Source organism: Dipodomys merriami, unplaced genomic scaffold, assembly GCF_024711535.1.
Source record: "Dipodomys merriami isolate MVZ:Mamm:240054 unplaced genomic scaffold, mDipMer1.0.p SCAF_1, whole genome shotgun sequence".
Classification (NCBI taxonomy): Eukaryota; Metazoa; Chordata; class Mammalia; order Rodentia; family Heteromyidae; genus Dipodomys; species Dipodomys merriami.
Window position 1 is genome coordinate 90,789,399 of NW_027202270.1, and position 15,839 is coordinate 90,805,237.

A 15,839-nucleotide genomic window follows, 5' to 3' on the forward strand; every position below is an offset into this window, starting at 1 on the left:
ACATAAACAAAAAAAAGCCAGAAATGGTGCTATAGCTCAAGTGGTAGAGCGCTAGCCTTGAGCTGAAGAGCTGAGGGACAGCGCCCAGGCCCAGAGTTCAAGCCTCACGACTGACACACACACACACACACACACACACACACACACTCACACACACCACACACACACACACACACACACACACACACACACACACACACAAAAGAACTGGTATTATGAAAGTACGTGAGAACTACTCATCCAGTCTGGGGGAATAAAGAGGGTTCAAGTAAACAGCAGAACAACTGTAACCTAGATTATATAGAGGCCAGTGCTAGAGTGGAGTGGGGGGGGGGGGGGGGGAGAGGCAGAATTCCCAGCTGAGAAGGCAACATGTGATGACCCTAATAGTGAAATCAGCAGTGAGTGAAGTCATCCACTCATACAAAAAAAACAAAAAAAAATCTCAACTAAGCAGAATCTTCTGAATGATTTCAAGGTTAGCAATACCAACTAGTTCAATTCTAAACAGAGATAAGGGCACCAGTAGATCATGCCTGTAATCCTAGCTACTCAAGAGGCTGAGACCTGAGGTTTGAAGCCAGCATGGGCAGACAAATAAACCTCAGAGATTCTTATCTCAAATAAACCAGCCAGAAGTAGAGAGGTATAGCTCAAGTGGTAAAGCACCAGCCTTATTCACCCTGAGTTTAAGCCCCAGTACCAACACACAAAAATAAGTAAATAAATAAAATCTAATTCTACCCTCACTGTCTTAAAATTTCATTGTTTGAGAAGAAAGTCCACATAAAAAGTCCTAATGTCTCCCTGGTGATAATGGGAAATACTATACAAACTATATTCAGTCCACATATAGCTTGGCTTCTTACCAGATTAAACACTTGCTTGTTCATTTTTTCTTTTTTTTTTCTTTTTTTTTGGGTCCGGTCGTGGGGCCTGCACTCTGGGCCTGGGCACTGTCCCTCAGCTCTTCAGCTCAAGGCTAGTGCTCTACCACTTGAGCCACAGCGCCACTTCCAGCTTTTTTTTTTCTTTTTGCTTATGTGGTGCTGAGGAATCGAACTCAAGGCCTCTGGCATGCAAGGCAAGCGCTCCACCACTGAACCACCTTCCCAGCCCTGTTCATTCTTTCTCAAGTCACTTTTCCACTGATAATTCCCAAAACTATATTACCAACTGATGATCATGATTCCAGAATATATGAATATACAAACTCCACATGGATGTCACCAGGCATATCAAACTCAACACATCCCAAGCTGACCCCATCAATTTCTCTCAACCATGCTGATCCTCCAGCTTTCCCCTAGGTCACCATCATAATAACTTATTTACCTAAGCATCTATCATCATCAGCCTTAGCCCATATCTAATCATGACTACTCCAAGCCACCACCATCTTTCTAATTCACATCTCTAAATATCACAAATTATTTTTTTATTTGTTTGTTTTTGTTGGTCATGGGGCTTGAACTCTGGGCCTAGATGCTGTCCTTCAGCTCTTCAGCTCAAGGCTAGAACTCTACCACTTGAGCCACAGCACCACTTCCAGTTTTCTGAGTTGTTTATTGGAGGTAAGGGTCTCATGGAGTTTCTTGCCCAGGCTAGCTTTGAACCATGATCCTCAGGATCTCAGCCTCCTGAGTAGCTAGGATTATAGGAAGAAGCCACCAGCGCCCAGCTACAAATTCTAAATTCTAAATCACAAATATCTCTCTTCTGACTTAAAATTCTTAAGGAGACCAAGCACTGGCAGCTCATGTCTATAATTGTAGCTATTCAGGGAGGCTATGATCTGAGGATCAAGGTTCAAAGCCAGGCAAGGCAGAAAAGAAGTTCAAGAGACTCCTGTTTTGCTTGTTTTGCACCAGCATGAACTCAGGGACTGGGTGCTGTCCCTTAACTTTTCCATACAAGGATGGTGCTCTATCATTTGAATCACACCTCTACTTCTGGTTTTTTGGTGGTTAATTGAAGAGCCTCAGACTTCCTTGCCCTAGCTGGCTTTGAACCTTGGTCTCAGATCTCAGCCTCCTGAAGTAGGTGGGATTATAGTCATGAGAAACTGTCACCCAGTACAAGTAATCTTGAGTGCTATGTTTTATAGAACCCTTATTCAGTGAAATTTTTTCTCAGACTATACAAACTGTCCTCCTTTTCTCTGATTCCATGTCCAAATGACTTAAGTTTCCCAGTTGCTATGGTATCAGAGAGTATATGCTTTGATAGTGAGCAAGTATATTTTGGTCATTAGAAATTTACAAATGTAAGCCAGGTGCCAGTGGCTCCTGCCTGTAATCTTAGCTATTCAGGAGGCTGAGACCTGGAGAACACAATTCAAAGCCAGAAAAGTCTTTGGAACTCCATCTCCAAAGTAACCACAAGACGCAGCACTGGAAGAGTGGCTCAAGTGACAAAATGTCAGCTGTGAGCATACAAGTCAAGTGAGAGTAAAAAGCTCTGAGTTCAAGCCCTGGTACTTGCAGAAAAAAAAAGAACATGCCTACTGTTATACACTACTAAACTGTTACTATCATTCACACATCAATTTCTTTGTGTGTATGTACCAGAACTGGGGCTTGAACTCAGAGCCTAGGTATTAGGCCTTCATTTTTTTTTAACTTAACTCACCCTCTATCACCTGAGCCACAGTTCTACTTCTGACTTTTTGCTTATTAACTAGAGATAAGAGTTTCACAGATTTTCCTGTCCAAACTAGCTTTGAATTGCAAGCCTTGGATCTCAGGCTCCTGAGTAGCTATAAGTCACAACATCCAGCCTCTCAATTTCTAATTTTATAAGTGTGACTCAACTGCTAGGAAAATGACCTAACTCTAGGTCATGATGACCTAAGAAGGTACTGTATATGGAAATGTCACATGAGCAGCGTAGGACAAGCCCAGATGTTGCCTCTCATTCAGCCCACACACCCTATTTGAGGTATTTTGGATAGTAGTCTCATACACACACACACCCTTCCACAGCTATCTAAGTTTAGAGCCTTAGTTTCACCTCTGAGAACTCCCATACCTCCATATAGAGAATTTCCTAGAAATTCCACTTTGTAACTATTACCCATCCTCATCACTGTCCCTAAGGCCTCCCCACAGATCTTCTCTACCACTTGAGCCAAAGCACCACTTCCAGCCTTTTCTATTTATTTGGTACTGAAGAATCAAAACCAAGGCTTCATGCATGCTAGGCAAGCACTCTACTACTAAGACACATTCCCAGCGCTGTACCGTCTTCCTAAGCTAGCTTTCTCACTAAAATAGTGTGTCAGGTATGGTAGAGGCTTGAAGCAGGAGGATCATAAGCTTAAAGCCAGACTCAAGTACATGTTTTATCTCAAAAATCAAAAAAAATAATCACTCAGCATGGGTGGCTCACATCTGTAATTCTAGCTACTCAAGAGGCTGACATCTGAAGATCAAGGTAGACAAATCACATTACTTTTATCTCCAATTAACCACCAAAAATCCAGAAGTGGAGGGCTCAAGCGGTAGACAGCTGGGCTGGGAAGGTGGCTCAGTGGTAGAGTGCTTGCCTCGCATGCATGAGGCCCTGGGTTCAATTCCTCAGCACCATATAAGCAGGAAAAAAAAAGCCAGAAGTGGTGATGTGGCTCAAGTGGTAGAGCACTAGCCTTAAACTGAAGGGCTGAGGAACAGCGCCCAGACCCAGAGTTCAGGCCCCACAAGTAATAAATAAATAAATAAATAAAATCCAGAAGTGTAGGTATAGCTCAAGTGGTAGAGCCCCACCACTGAGAGGAAAAAAAATGCCAAGTGAAAGCTTGAGACCCAGAGTTCAAGCCCTAGTACTGGCACATGATAGAAGAGAAGGAGGAAGGAAGGGAGGGAGGGAAGGAAGGGAAGGAAGGAAGGAAGGTCTCTAGTCACTCCTGATTCCTCTGTCACCATACTTACTATGTTGTGTGATAATTGTTAACATATCCATCACTCTCCTGGACTATGGTTCCTTGGATGGAAAAGACCACACATTATTCTTTGTTTGCCAGCACAAAGTAAAATATGTACTGTGGCCAGGTGTCAGTGGCTCATGCCTGTAATCCTAACTACTCTGTAATCCTAGCTGAGATCTGAGGATCATGGTTCAAAGCCAGCCCTGGAAGGAAAAGTCCGTGAGACTCTTATCTCCAATAAACAACCAGAAAACCGGAAGTTGTGCTGTGGCTCCAGTGGTAGAATGCTACACTTGAGCTGAAGAGCTGAAGGACAGCACCCAGGCCCAGAGTTCAAGCCCCATGACAGACAAAAAAAAAAAGTATTGTGTCCTAAGTAAGTATTTCCTGCTAATTCTAAGTCTTCACTCTCACTTAGGCTAAGCAGAAAGTCCTCATAGGTCAGTACCTGACTTTGCTTAGGGCTTGTTAAAGAGCAACTGAAGCCATGAATCATGTCACTAAATTTTCACAATCTGAATTGCCCTTCTGAACCTTCTTCTAGATCTCTACATCCATCAGATATTACTATAGACAGAACAAAGTCCAAATATTACCTATTCATTGGTATCTCATTTATCTAACCATGACTACTCAGGAGAAAGCTAAGCAACAGGAAAATGAGAAGGCTTACAAGTAGTGAAGAATGAGAAAAAAAATTGGGGGGGAGTCAGTCGTAGAGCTGGAACTCAGAGCCTGGGTGCTGTCCCTGTCCTTCTTCCCTCAAAGCTAGCACTCTACCACTTTGAACCACAGCTCTACTTTGGTTTTCTGGTGGTTAATTGGAGTTAAGAGTCTCCTTGAGCCGAGCGCTGGTGGCTCATGCCTGTAATCCTAGCTACTCAGGAGGCTGAGATCTGAGGATCACGGTTCAAAGCCAGCCCGGGCAGGAAAGACTGTGAGACTCCTATCTCCAATAAACCACCAGAAAACCGGAAGTGGCGCTATAGCTCAAGTGGTAGAGTGCTCCCCTTGAGCTGAAGAGCTGAGGGACAGTGCCCAGGCCCAGAGTTCAAGCCCCACGACCGACAAAAAAAAAAAAAAAAAAAGAGTCTCCTTGACTTTCCTACCTGGGCTGGCTTTGATACTCAGATACTCTGATACTCAGATCTCAGCCTCCTGAGTAGCTAGGCTTTCAGGCAAGAGCCACCAGTGGCCAGTGAATGAGAGCAATTTTAAACACATAGTTATCCATACCAAGCTGGGCAATCTTGGTCAGAAGACCAAGATCTGAGGATCACGATTTAAAGCCAGCCCAGGCAGAAAAGTCCAGCAAATGATACTCTTATCTCCAATTAACCAGCAAAAAGCCAGAGCAGAGCTGTGGCTCAAGTGGTAGAGTGCCAGAGTTGAACAAAAAAGCCAAGCAAGAGTGCAAAGCCCTGAGTTCAAGCCCCATTACTAGCACCAAAATAATAATAATAATTAAATACCACACAGTTGGATGAAGATTTATGGTTTCTGAATCTTTGAGATCAAGTCTTCCTTTGTTAACCAGGCTGGTCTCAAGTTTATGGACTCTAGAGATCCTTCTGTCCTAACCTCCAAAGTACCAGGAACTATAGGTACAAATCATGGCACTTGGCTTCACTGAATTCTCACAGTAATATCTTGGAAAAGTCAGTGCATCATGCACATAAAATTACACGGCTATTGGGGTCAGTCTTAGACAGAGTCTGGTGGACTTTTCACTCTTTAAGAGTTATTGAAAATGTATGCAAGTTATCTCAAATATACACCCTAAGTCCACCTGCTAAACCTGGAGAAGCTCTTCATACCAATCATAGTTAGGCTGCTTTGCTTGTGCTCTTGCAAGGGTCTATATTGTATGTGTATGTATACTTGGCACTTAAGGGCTTGAGTACATTTCCAAAATTAGAAGCAGGAAACTAAAAGGGGTGACTAGTAGAGGTAGACACAGCTGTCAGAGATGACACAAATAGAAATCAGAAAAGAAGAAAACCTAAGAAACTAAGTCAAGCCAGCAGTCTGAGGTGACTGAGGAAGGAAATATTCATGCCTACAAGAAACTCCCTTAGTGGCCTGAGAAGACCTCAGAGTCATACAATAATTAAAATGTACCATGGTAACACTGAGTCACTAAAAGAAATGTCAGATTTCAAGGCAAGAAAACATACTGTTGGTCTCAAAGAGATGTCAGGCCAAGATGGTTAAAATAACAGAATTCTGGTACTTATGATGATGATTGTCAAAACTATTAAATGGAATGATCCTTCTTTCCACCAGATATGTATCTGGTGAAGGGGCCTCAAAACTAACAGATCCTAAAACTAGTTCCAAAAGTGAGCCATCTACCAATTCATCCACAAGTGATACAAGAGAAATTAGAAGTCACATGTAAGACTGTGGGGAAAAACCCCCATGTTTCATCACAAGCTGGTGCTTTCCACCCTTCCCTTATTGTTGCCATGCATGACAAACATCCCACACACAGAAATTAGTCTGAGCTGGGAACCTGTGGCTCACACTTCTAATCCTAGCTACTCAGGAGGCTGATATCTGAGGATCATAGTTCAAAACAGTCCAGGAAAGTCCATAAGACTCTCATCTCCAATAAACCACTATAAACCGAAAGTGGCTCTGTGGCTCAACTGGTAGAACACTTGCCTTGAGCTGAAGAGCTCAGGGATAGTACTCAGGCCCAGAGTTCAAGCTTCACAGCAAATATTCATAAACAGCAAGTTGAAGGATGGAAAAAGATATATCATGCAAATGGAAACCAAAATTGATCAGGAGAAGCTATATTTAGATAAAATACATTTCAATTTTAAAAATTACTGATTGGGCACTGGTGGCTCATGCCTGTCATCCTAGTTACTCAGGAGGCTAAGATCCGAGGATCATAGTTCAAAGCCAGCCCAGTCAGGAAAGTCTGAGACTCTTATCTCCAATAAACCACTCAGAAAACCAGAAGTGGTGCTGTGGCTCAAGTGGTAGAGCTCTAGCCTTAAGCTGAAGAGCTGAGGGATAGCACCCAGACCCAGAGTTCAAGCCCTATGACTGACAAGAGTTCAAGCCCTATGACCAAAGAAAAAGAATTTAGTCTGAGCCATACTAGGGACACAGAAAACACAGGAGCACTCACAGAAGACAACCATTTCTCTGTATAACAGTATACACACCGAAGAAGTTGAGTACATGGAGCAATGGAGGCTTGAAAAAGAAAATGACACAAGGTTGATTGAAAAGGGTAAATCCAATGAGCAACTGATGCAAAATTCCTGTACACCCCACTGCATCTGCTGTTGCTCCTTACACTGGCAGAAAGTCTGTACTTTTTCACCGCTGGAGGATGAGAAGCATCTCTAAGGCCCTATAATCTCTTTGGCTGGGGAGGATAAATAAAGGCAATTTTTTTTTTCAAGAACTGAGACAACTGAGAAATGAAGACTAATCCTCTCAGCACCTCCATTATGGCTTTACATAGATTTTATTTATGAGATGGAGAAAAGGTCAAGATGTAGCTTTCAAAGCCTAGCCCATAGAAATTCCCAGTGAGAGGCTGGGAAGGTGGTTCAGTGGTAGAGTGCTTGCCTTGCTTGCATGCCTGATGCCCTGGGTTCAATTCCTCAGCACCACATAAGCAAAAAGAAAAAAGCCAGAAGTGGCACTGTGGCTCAAGTGGTAGAGCACTAGCCTTGAGCTGAAGAGCTGAGAGACAGCACCCAGGCCCAGAGTTCAGTCCCCATGACCGGACCCCAAAATAAAAAAAAGAAATTTTCATGCAAACTGCCTACAAGAAACTCACTTCAGCAAATATTCATAAACAGCAAGTTGAAGGATGGAAAAAGATATATCATGCAAATGGAAACCAAAATTGATCAGGAGAAGCTATATTTAGATAAAATACATTCCAATTTTAAAAATTATTGATTGGGCACTGGTGGCTCATGCCTGTCATCCTAGCTACTCAGAAGGCTGAGATCTGAGGATCATAGTTCAAAGCCAGCCCAGGCAGGAAAGTCTGAGACTCTTATCTCCAATAAACCACTCAGAAAACCAGAAGTGGTGCTGTGGCTCAAGTAGTAGAGCGCTAGCCTTGAGCTAAAGAGCTGAGGGACAGCACCCAGGCCCAGAGTTCAAGCCCCATGACCAACAAAAAAAAAAGTTTGAAGCCATATCAGACAGACACATCCAAAAGACTTTACAATTAACCACCAAAAAGACAGAAGTGGAAGTGGAGGCATGAAAGTGGAAGTGGAGAGCACCAGCCTTGAGCAAAGAATCTAGGGAAAATCGAGAGGCCCTTAGTTCAAGCACCAACACTAGCACACACAAAAAGAAAGGAAGGAAGGAAGGAAGGAGGGAGGGAGAGAGGCAGGGAGGGAGGGAGGGAGGGAGGGAAGGAAGGAAGGAAGGAAGGAAAGCAGGCAGGCAGGTAGGGAGGGAGGAAGGGAGGAAGGGAGGAAGGGAGGAAGGGAGGGGGGAGGGGGAAAGGACCAAAGAAGACAGGAAAGAATTAAAAAGCCAGGTACAGTGGCACTTTATAGTATCAACTACTTGAGAGGCTGAAGCAGAAAGATTGCTTGAGCTCAGGAATTAAATGCCAGCTTGGGCAACATAGAAAACTGAATAAAAGCAGGGCATTGGTGGCTAACATCTATAATCCCAAATACTTAGGAGATTGAAATCTGAGAATCTGTGTTCAAAGCAAGCTCTGCTAGGAAAAGCCATGAGGTTCTTTGCTCCAATTAACCACCAAAAAGCTGGAAATGGAGCTATGACTCAAGAAACAACAAGCCTTGAGCAAAAACAGCTAAAAGAGCCCAGGCCCTGGGTTCAAACCCTAGGACTGGCACCAAAATAAAAAGAGGGGGGCAGGGCTGGGAAGGTGGCTCAGTGGTAGAGTGCTTGCCTTGCATGCATGAGGCCCTGGGTTTGATTCCTCAGCACCACATAAGCAGAAAAAGCTGGAAGTGGTGCTTTGGCTCAAGTGATAGAGCGCTAGCCTTGAGCTGAATGAAGAGCTGAGGGACAGCGCCCAGGCCCAGAGTTCAAGCCCCAGGACAGACAAAAAAAAAAAAAAAAAAAAGATAAAGGAATCAATTTGACAAGAGGATGAAGGAGAAACATTAATATAACAATAGTTGAGGATTCCAACATCCCAACTTCAACACCAATGGACTGATCTTCCAAACCAAAACAAAAAAAGCAATGAAACAACAAAAGCCATCAGAGTTCAACTATATTATACACCAAATGAACCTAACACATAATAACATTTCATCCAACAACTAGAGAAATATTCTTCTCAGTACATGGAACATTCTCCAGTGCATGGAACATTCTCCAAGACTAACCATCTACTAGTCCATAAAACAAGTAACACATTTTTTTAAATAAAATCTTGGCTGGGCACCAGTGGCTTATACCGGTAATCCTAGCTACTCGGGAGGCTGAGATCTAAGGATCTCAGTTCAAAGCCAGCCTAGGCAGGAATCCCTATCAAAATCTTATCTCCAATTAACGATCAAAAAAGGGGGGAATCAGGGGGAGGGGGCTGGGAATGTGGCTTAGTGGTAGAGTGCTTGCCTCCCACACATCAATTCCTCAATGCCACATACACAGAAAAAGATAGAAGTCGGACTGTGGCTCAAATGGTAGAGTGCTAGCCTTGAGCAAAAGAAGCTCAAGGAGAGCTGGGAAGGTGGCTCAGTGGTAGTGCACTTGCCTTGCATGCATGAGGCCCTGGGTTCGATTCCTCAGCACCACATAAGCAGAAAAAAAAGCCGGAAGTGGCACGGTGGCTCAAGTAGTAGAGTGCTAGCCTTGAGCTGAAGAGCTGAGGGACAGCGCCCAGGCCCAGAGTTCAGGCCCCACGACCAGACCTCCCCAAAAAAAGAAGCTCAAGGACAATGACCAGAGCTTAAGTCCCAGGACTGGGGGGGGGGAGGGGGGAAGGGGGGCAGAAGTGAAGTTGTGGCCTAAGTAAAAGTGCTAGACTTGAGCAAAACAGCTCAGACAGTGCCCAGGGCCTGAGTTCAAGCCCCAAATTCCCATGAAGATAGATAGATAGATAGATAGATAGATAGATAGATAGATAGATAGATAGATAGATAGATAGATAGATAGATAAAAGAAAAGAAAAAAAACCTAAAAATTAGGTACTGAATGAGTTACCTCAATACAATCAGGCCTATCTACATACTGACTGAGAGACAGCTGAAATATTTTCTCTAAGAACAAGACAAAGATGTCCTCTTTCACTATTCTTATTCCACATGGGACTAGAAGTTGTAGATGCAGCAATTAAGGTAAGAGAAGAAATAAATAATATTGTATAATTACTCAATAAAAATAAATATTTTTAAAATGCATTGTACTCAAACTGACACATTGACTCAAAACTTCTCTGTTTAACTACTTAAAGATTAAATAGAGAAACAGGAAGGCAGGAAGGCAGGAAGGCAGGAAGGAAGAAAGAAAGGAAAAGGAGAAAGAATTGTAGATAGAATTATATCATCTCATTTTTAGAAAAGACAGAACAAAACTAAGTTCTCTCTTTTTTTTTTTTTTTTTTTTGGTCGGTCATGGGGCCTGAATTCTGGGCCTGGGTGCTATCCCTCAGCTCTTCAGCTCAAGACTAGCTCAAGACCACTTGAGCCACAATGCCACTTCTGACTTCTGCTTATGTCGTGCTAAGGAATCGAACCCAGGGCCTCATGCATGCAAAGCAAGCACTCTACCACTGAGCCACCTTCCCAGCCCAAAATTAAGTTCTCTTGATGGAAGAAAATAAGGAAGCACATACCAGCTGTTCATGATACATAGTATGGGAAGTTGGAAGGAAGGTAAGTTGCTTCTTTCTGCTTTTTTGATTCTGAGGATGGAATGCAATAGTCTTGTGTATGCAAACACACTACTACTTAACCCTATCCTCAGCCATTTTAGTTTTTTGCTTTTTCTCTCTCCCCTCAATCCTGTAGATTCAAGGCATGAGGCTTGACATTCTACTACTTAAGCCATGCCTTTTTTTTTTTTTTTTTTTTTGCCAGTCCTGGGGCTTGAACTCAGAGCCTGGGCACTGTCCCTGAGCTTCTTTTGCTCAAAGCTAGCACTCCACCACTTGAGCCACAGCACCACTCCCAGCTTTTTCTGTTTATATGGTACTGAGGAATTGAACCCAGGGCTTCATGCATGCTTGGCAAACATCTACCACTAAGCCACATTCCCAGTACACCTTTTGCGGTTATTTCATTTTTTACAAAAAGTGGATTCTATATCCACTTTTAGAATAGCTGGGATTACAGTTATGCACCACCACTCTCAGCTTTACTTCTCTTTAACACTGTGATTCTAATTTCAACACTGGGATACATGGCATTAGGATAACATACACTAATTCTACAACAACAAAAAATGAGGCATTGTCAAAAGCATTCTTTACCCAATCCTTATTTCCTGACTGAACTCACATCCCCATCTCATTCCCCATCCACCTGCTCCCCAACCCCTTTCCAGCCCCAGCCCTACTTACAAATGCAGGCAGCAGCCAGCAGGCGGCCAGCAGCATAGGGAGCACCACAGCTGGGGAAGATGGGCTGCACCATGTAGTTGGCAAAGGTGATGGCAATGATGGCCTGGCTGGTGGGTTCGATGATGAGCAGGGAGGTCCAGAGGCGGATGAAGGCAAGAAATCCCCCGAAGGCTTCCAGGATGTAGGCATAGCTGGCCCCCGATTTCTTAATGGTAGTGCCCAGTTCCGCATAACAGAGGGCCCCAAAGACAGAAAAGAGGCCCCCGATAGCCCACACAACCAGAGAGAGGCCAAAGGAGGCACTGTATCTAAGCACCCCTTTGGGAGAGACAAAGATGCCTGACCCAATCATGTTCCCCACTATCAGGCACACGCCATTGAGCAGCGAGATCTCCTTCTTCAGCTTTACCTGCTCAGCTTCTGGCTTGGCCTCATCACCCAGAGGGGAGGCACTGGCCTCATGCTGGGAGGCCACTTCATACTTGGTGCTGTCAACCATGGTAGAAAAGGAAAGTCGTCACCAGCTTCCTGGCATCACCCTCTAAGGAAGCAAGATGAGATATGTTAGGTAGTTTGTAATCACAGAGCAGCTCCCCCTTCACTCTACAGGAGCCAGCATGGGCAGCCCACCCTTCACTTCAGAGACCTCTTCTTTCTACCTCCAAATAACATCTTCTCCAAGTGACTCAATTTAACTTGAGCACCCATGGCTCATACCCGTAATCCTAGCAACTCAGGAGGATTAAGGTTTGAACCCAGCTGGGGCAGGAAAATTCCAGTAATGAACAAAGCAAAAAGCTGGAAGTAGAGGTATGGCTAAAGTGGTAGGGGGCCAGCCCTGAGCACAAAAGCTAAGGGACAGCATCAAAGTCCTGAGTTCAAGCAGTAATACTAGCACAAAATTAAAAAAAAAAAAACCCACACCTGAATCTTAGGATAAGGTACTTACTCTCCAGAGACAGTATCCACCTCTCATCTTTAGGCTGATGTATCCCACCTGATTCACCAACCAGACAGCTAAATCCTAGCTTTACATGACAGGCAGGGAGGTAGTTTGGCAGCTCCCAGGTGTCATTATAGGGGGTTGAGCCCCATTTTTCAGCCTGTCTCCCCACCAAAAAGAAAAAGTCTCAAATTTTTAAGTCTCAAATTTCACTTGTGCTGAGATGTAATATGAAGACCCAATTTGCAAGCAGCTAATTTGTGAAATCCCTTCCCAGTGCTGTCTTTTTTTATCTCCCTAATGGCTTAAGCTTTGAAAAACCTAAAGGCTTTCAGAAAGTTCCTGCTAGAATCACAGCCATCTCCCTACTCAGAAAATCCATTAACAGCAGCTGGCATCTTCAACCCTGGCAAAACCCAAGTAGCCCCATCCCATCCTGGAAGACACAGGCTCTTTTCTTTTTCTTTTTTTTTTTTTCTTTCCCTAGATACCCATCCTAGTATCTAGGATTGCAGACTTCACACCAGCACAATTCCCCCAGAAAAGGGTGAGTAAGAGAAAGATAACTTAAATAAGCAGTGGAACCCAGACATGCCTAGAGGCAGCTGATGATGCCTTTCCATCCCAGATGATGCTGAAGAGAGATCACCCAAAACCAAGGAAAGGAAATAGCTGAAAGCCAGGCTGAGCAGCAGAGAGCTGAGAAATGCAAGTCAGGCAAATGGAGAGATTCCAGAGCAAGAACAGCAGAGGTGCTGTGGACACTGCATAACAGCACTGCAAACACTGCAGGACAGCAGAGGGAGGTTAACAAGGAACATAGGACAAGGAGACGGTGGGACACACACTCACTCCCTGGCCCTGGATCTGAGCAGGTTTCTACTGCAGTTGTCAACAGCAGTCAGATGAGGCTTCCCAGAACAGTGGTCAGACTGTTCCTCCTTTCAGCTGGCAGTAAAAGGGAAGGCCAGACAAGGGCCTACAGATTTAAGTTAAGAAGGGTGGAGAGCTAAAGTGGACAAAGGAAGGAGTGAGGGAAAGGGAGAGGAAGGTTAAGTAACCGTCTGGGTCCAAAGTTCATGGTTCTTTGCATCAGCCAAGGGGGGAGAACTTGGCTCAGCACTTTATGTGATAAGAAGGCACTCTTAGGAATCTCCTTTGTCAGCTCTGCTCCTGGACCTGGGGCCCAGCAACAAAGCCAGGAGCTGGGTGGCCATCTCTGCAGCCCTTGGGGGAGTTGTGCCCACGTAAGTTAGCTAAGGACAAGGTGGTGGCACCAACCCCGAGACTTGACTCTCACAATCTAAACAATTAAGAAAGGCAGGAAGATTGCAGAATGTGACCCAAAGGATTGTTCACATGCTGAGATTAGAGGAAGTGTAACTGCAGTTCTTATACCACATGGTTGGGTGTTCTGAAACAAGAACTGGGTACACTTCCTTATGCAGAGAGATGGGTGGCTGCTGGTAAACGTGCTGTCACCCCAAATTCTTTTTTTTCTTTTTTCTTTTTTTTTTTTTTTTTTGCCAGTCCTGGGGCCTGAACTCAGGGCCTAGGACTGTTCCTGAGCTTCTTTAGCTCAAGGCTATTGCTTTACCACTTGAGCCACAGCACCACTTCTGACTTTTTTTCTGTTTATGTGGTACTGAGGACTTGAACCCAGGGCTTCATGCATGCACGCACTCTACCACTAAGCTACCTTCCCAGACCTGTCACCCTAAATTCTTTATTTTTTTGCAAGTCCTAGGGCCTGAGTGCTGTCCCTGAGCTTCTTTTGCTCAAGGCTAGCACTCTACTACTTGAGCCACAGTGCCACTTCTGACTTTTTCTGTGTATGTAGTAATGAGGAATTGAACTCAGGGCTTCATGCATGCTAGGCAAGCACTCTCCCACTACATAACCTTCCCAGCCCTGTCACCCCAAATTCTAAGCCTCAAGCTACTCCAAAAAAAAACAAGATTAGGAAATGAAGACAGCTAGTCATTAGTGGCTCACACCTATAATCCTAGCTAGTCAGGAGGCTAAGATATGAGGATCCCAGTTCAAAGCCAACCCAGGCAGAAAAATATGAGACTCTTATCTCCAATTAATCAGCAGAAAAGCCAGAAGTAGAGCTGTGGCTTAAGTGGTAGAGCACTAGCTTTGAGCAAAAAAGCTCAGGGACAGAGCCTTGAGTTCAAGCCCTAGGACTGGCACTTGTGCATACGTGCACACACACACATACACATGTATATATAAATACACATATCTGGGAAGTGGAGCTGTGCCTCAAAGTAGTAGGGTGTTGGCTTTGAGCAAAAAGGCTCAGATATAGCACCCAGGCTGAATGAGTTCAAGCCCCATAACTGACAAAATAAAATATACAGAGAGAAGATATAGAGAAGGATAAAATATAGAAAGGATATAGAGAATGGATATAGAAAGAAACAGCCAGGGATGAGGCTTATTAGTAGAGTGCTTGCCTGGAATTTTTTTTGGGGGGGGTCAGTTGTGGGGCTTGAACTCTGGGCCTGGGCACTGTCCCTGAGCTCTCCAGCTCAAGGCTAGTGCTCTACCACTTGAGCCACAGTGCCACTTCCAGTTTTCTGGTGGTTTATTGGAGATAAGAGTCACAGATTTTCCTGCCTTGGCAGGTTTTGAACCATGATTTTCAGATCTCAGCCTACTGAGTTAGCTAGTATTACAGGCGTGAGCCCCCAGTCCTGGGGCTTGAACTCAGGGTCTGGGCACTGTCCCTGAGCTTCCCCCGCCCCCCCCTCAAGGCTAACACTCTACTACTTGAGCCACAGCACCACTTCTTTTTTTTTTTTTTTTTAATTTACACAGCACCACTTCTGGCTTTTTCTGTTTGTATGTGGTACTGAGGATTCAAACCCAGGGCTTCATGCATTCTAGGCAAGCACTCTATCACTAAGTCACATTCCCAGCCCTGGATTTTTTTTTTTTTTTTTTTTTGGTCCGGTCGTGGGACCTGAACTCTGGGCCTGGGCGATGTCTCTCAGCTCTTCAGCTCAAGGCAAGCGCTCTACCACTTGAGCCACAGCACCACTTCTGGCTTTTTTCTTTTTGCTTATGTGGTGCTGAAGAATCAAACCCAGGGCCTCATGCATACAAGGCAAGCACTCTACCACTGAGCCACCTTCCCAGCCCTGGAATTTTTTTTAACATGGCAATAACATTTCACTCAGCTAGCCTAGACAGGCTCAGAATAACAGAAGGAATTGACCACTCTTTGGAAATTGAACCTTACTCTGTCTTTTTAGTTTACTTTAAATCTGTTTGGTTGTTTTGTAGTTTTATTTTTTTTCCAACAGAAAACACTGTCTCCATCTGAAATCCTGTCTGTCTTTCTTAGATCTCCTCCTAACCCTCACTAATCATTCTACAAGAGAATAGAGATCTAAATTCCTTAGGGAAGATGATTCTCGTCATTC

General features: G+C 44.2%; 1 protein-coding gene across 15 annotated transcripts in view; it reads right to left on the minus strand.

Annotated features, from left to right (window-relative positions):
• Positions 1 to 15,839, minus strand: part of Slc7a7 (solute carrier family 7 member 7) — a 60,427-nt gene that overhangs the window by 28,363 nt on the left and 16,225 nt on the right. For 10 of the 15 annotated variants that reach the window (XM_070024922.1, XM_070024886.1, XM_070024918.1 and 7 more), the window contains one exon: positions 11,463 to 12,003. In XM_070024922.1, the coding sequence (XP_069881023.1) occupies positions 11,463 to 11,961 (499 nt within the window). In that variant the 5' untranslated portion in view covers positions 11,962 to 12,003. Of the gene's footprint in view, positions 1 to 11,462; positions 12,004 to 12,411; positions 12,979 to 13,000; positions 13,226 to 13,251; positions 14,764 to 15,839 lie in introns of those variants that run through there. The other 5 variants (XM_070024940.1, XM_070024929.1, XM_070024932.1 and 2 more) reach the window with 5 other exon arrangements.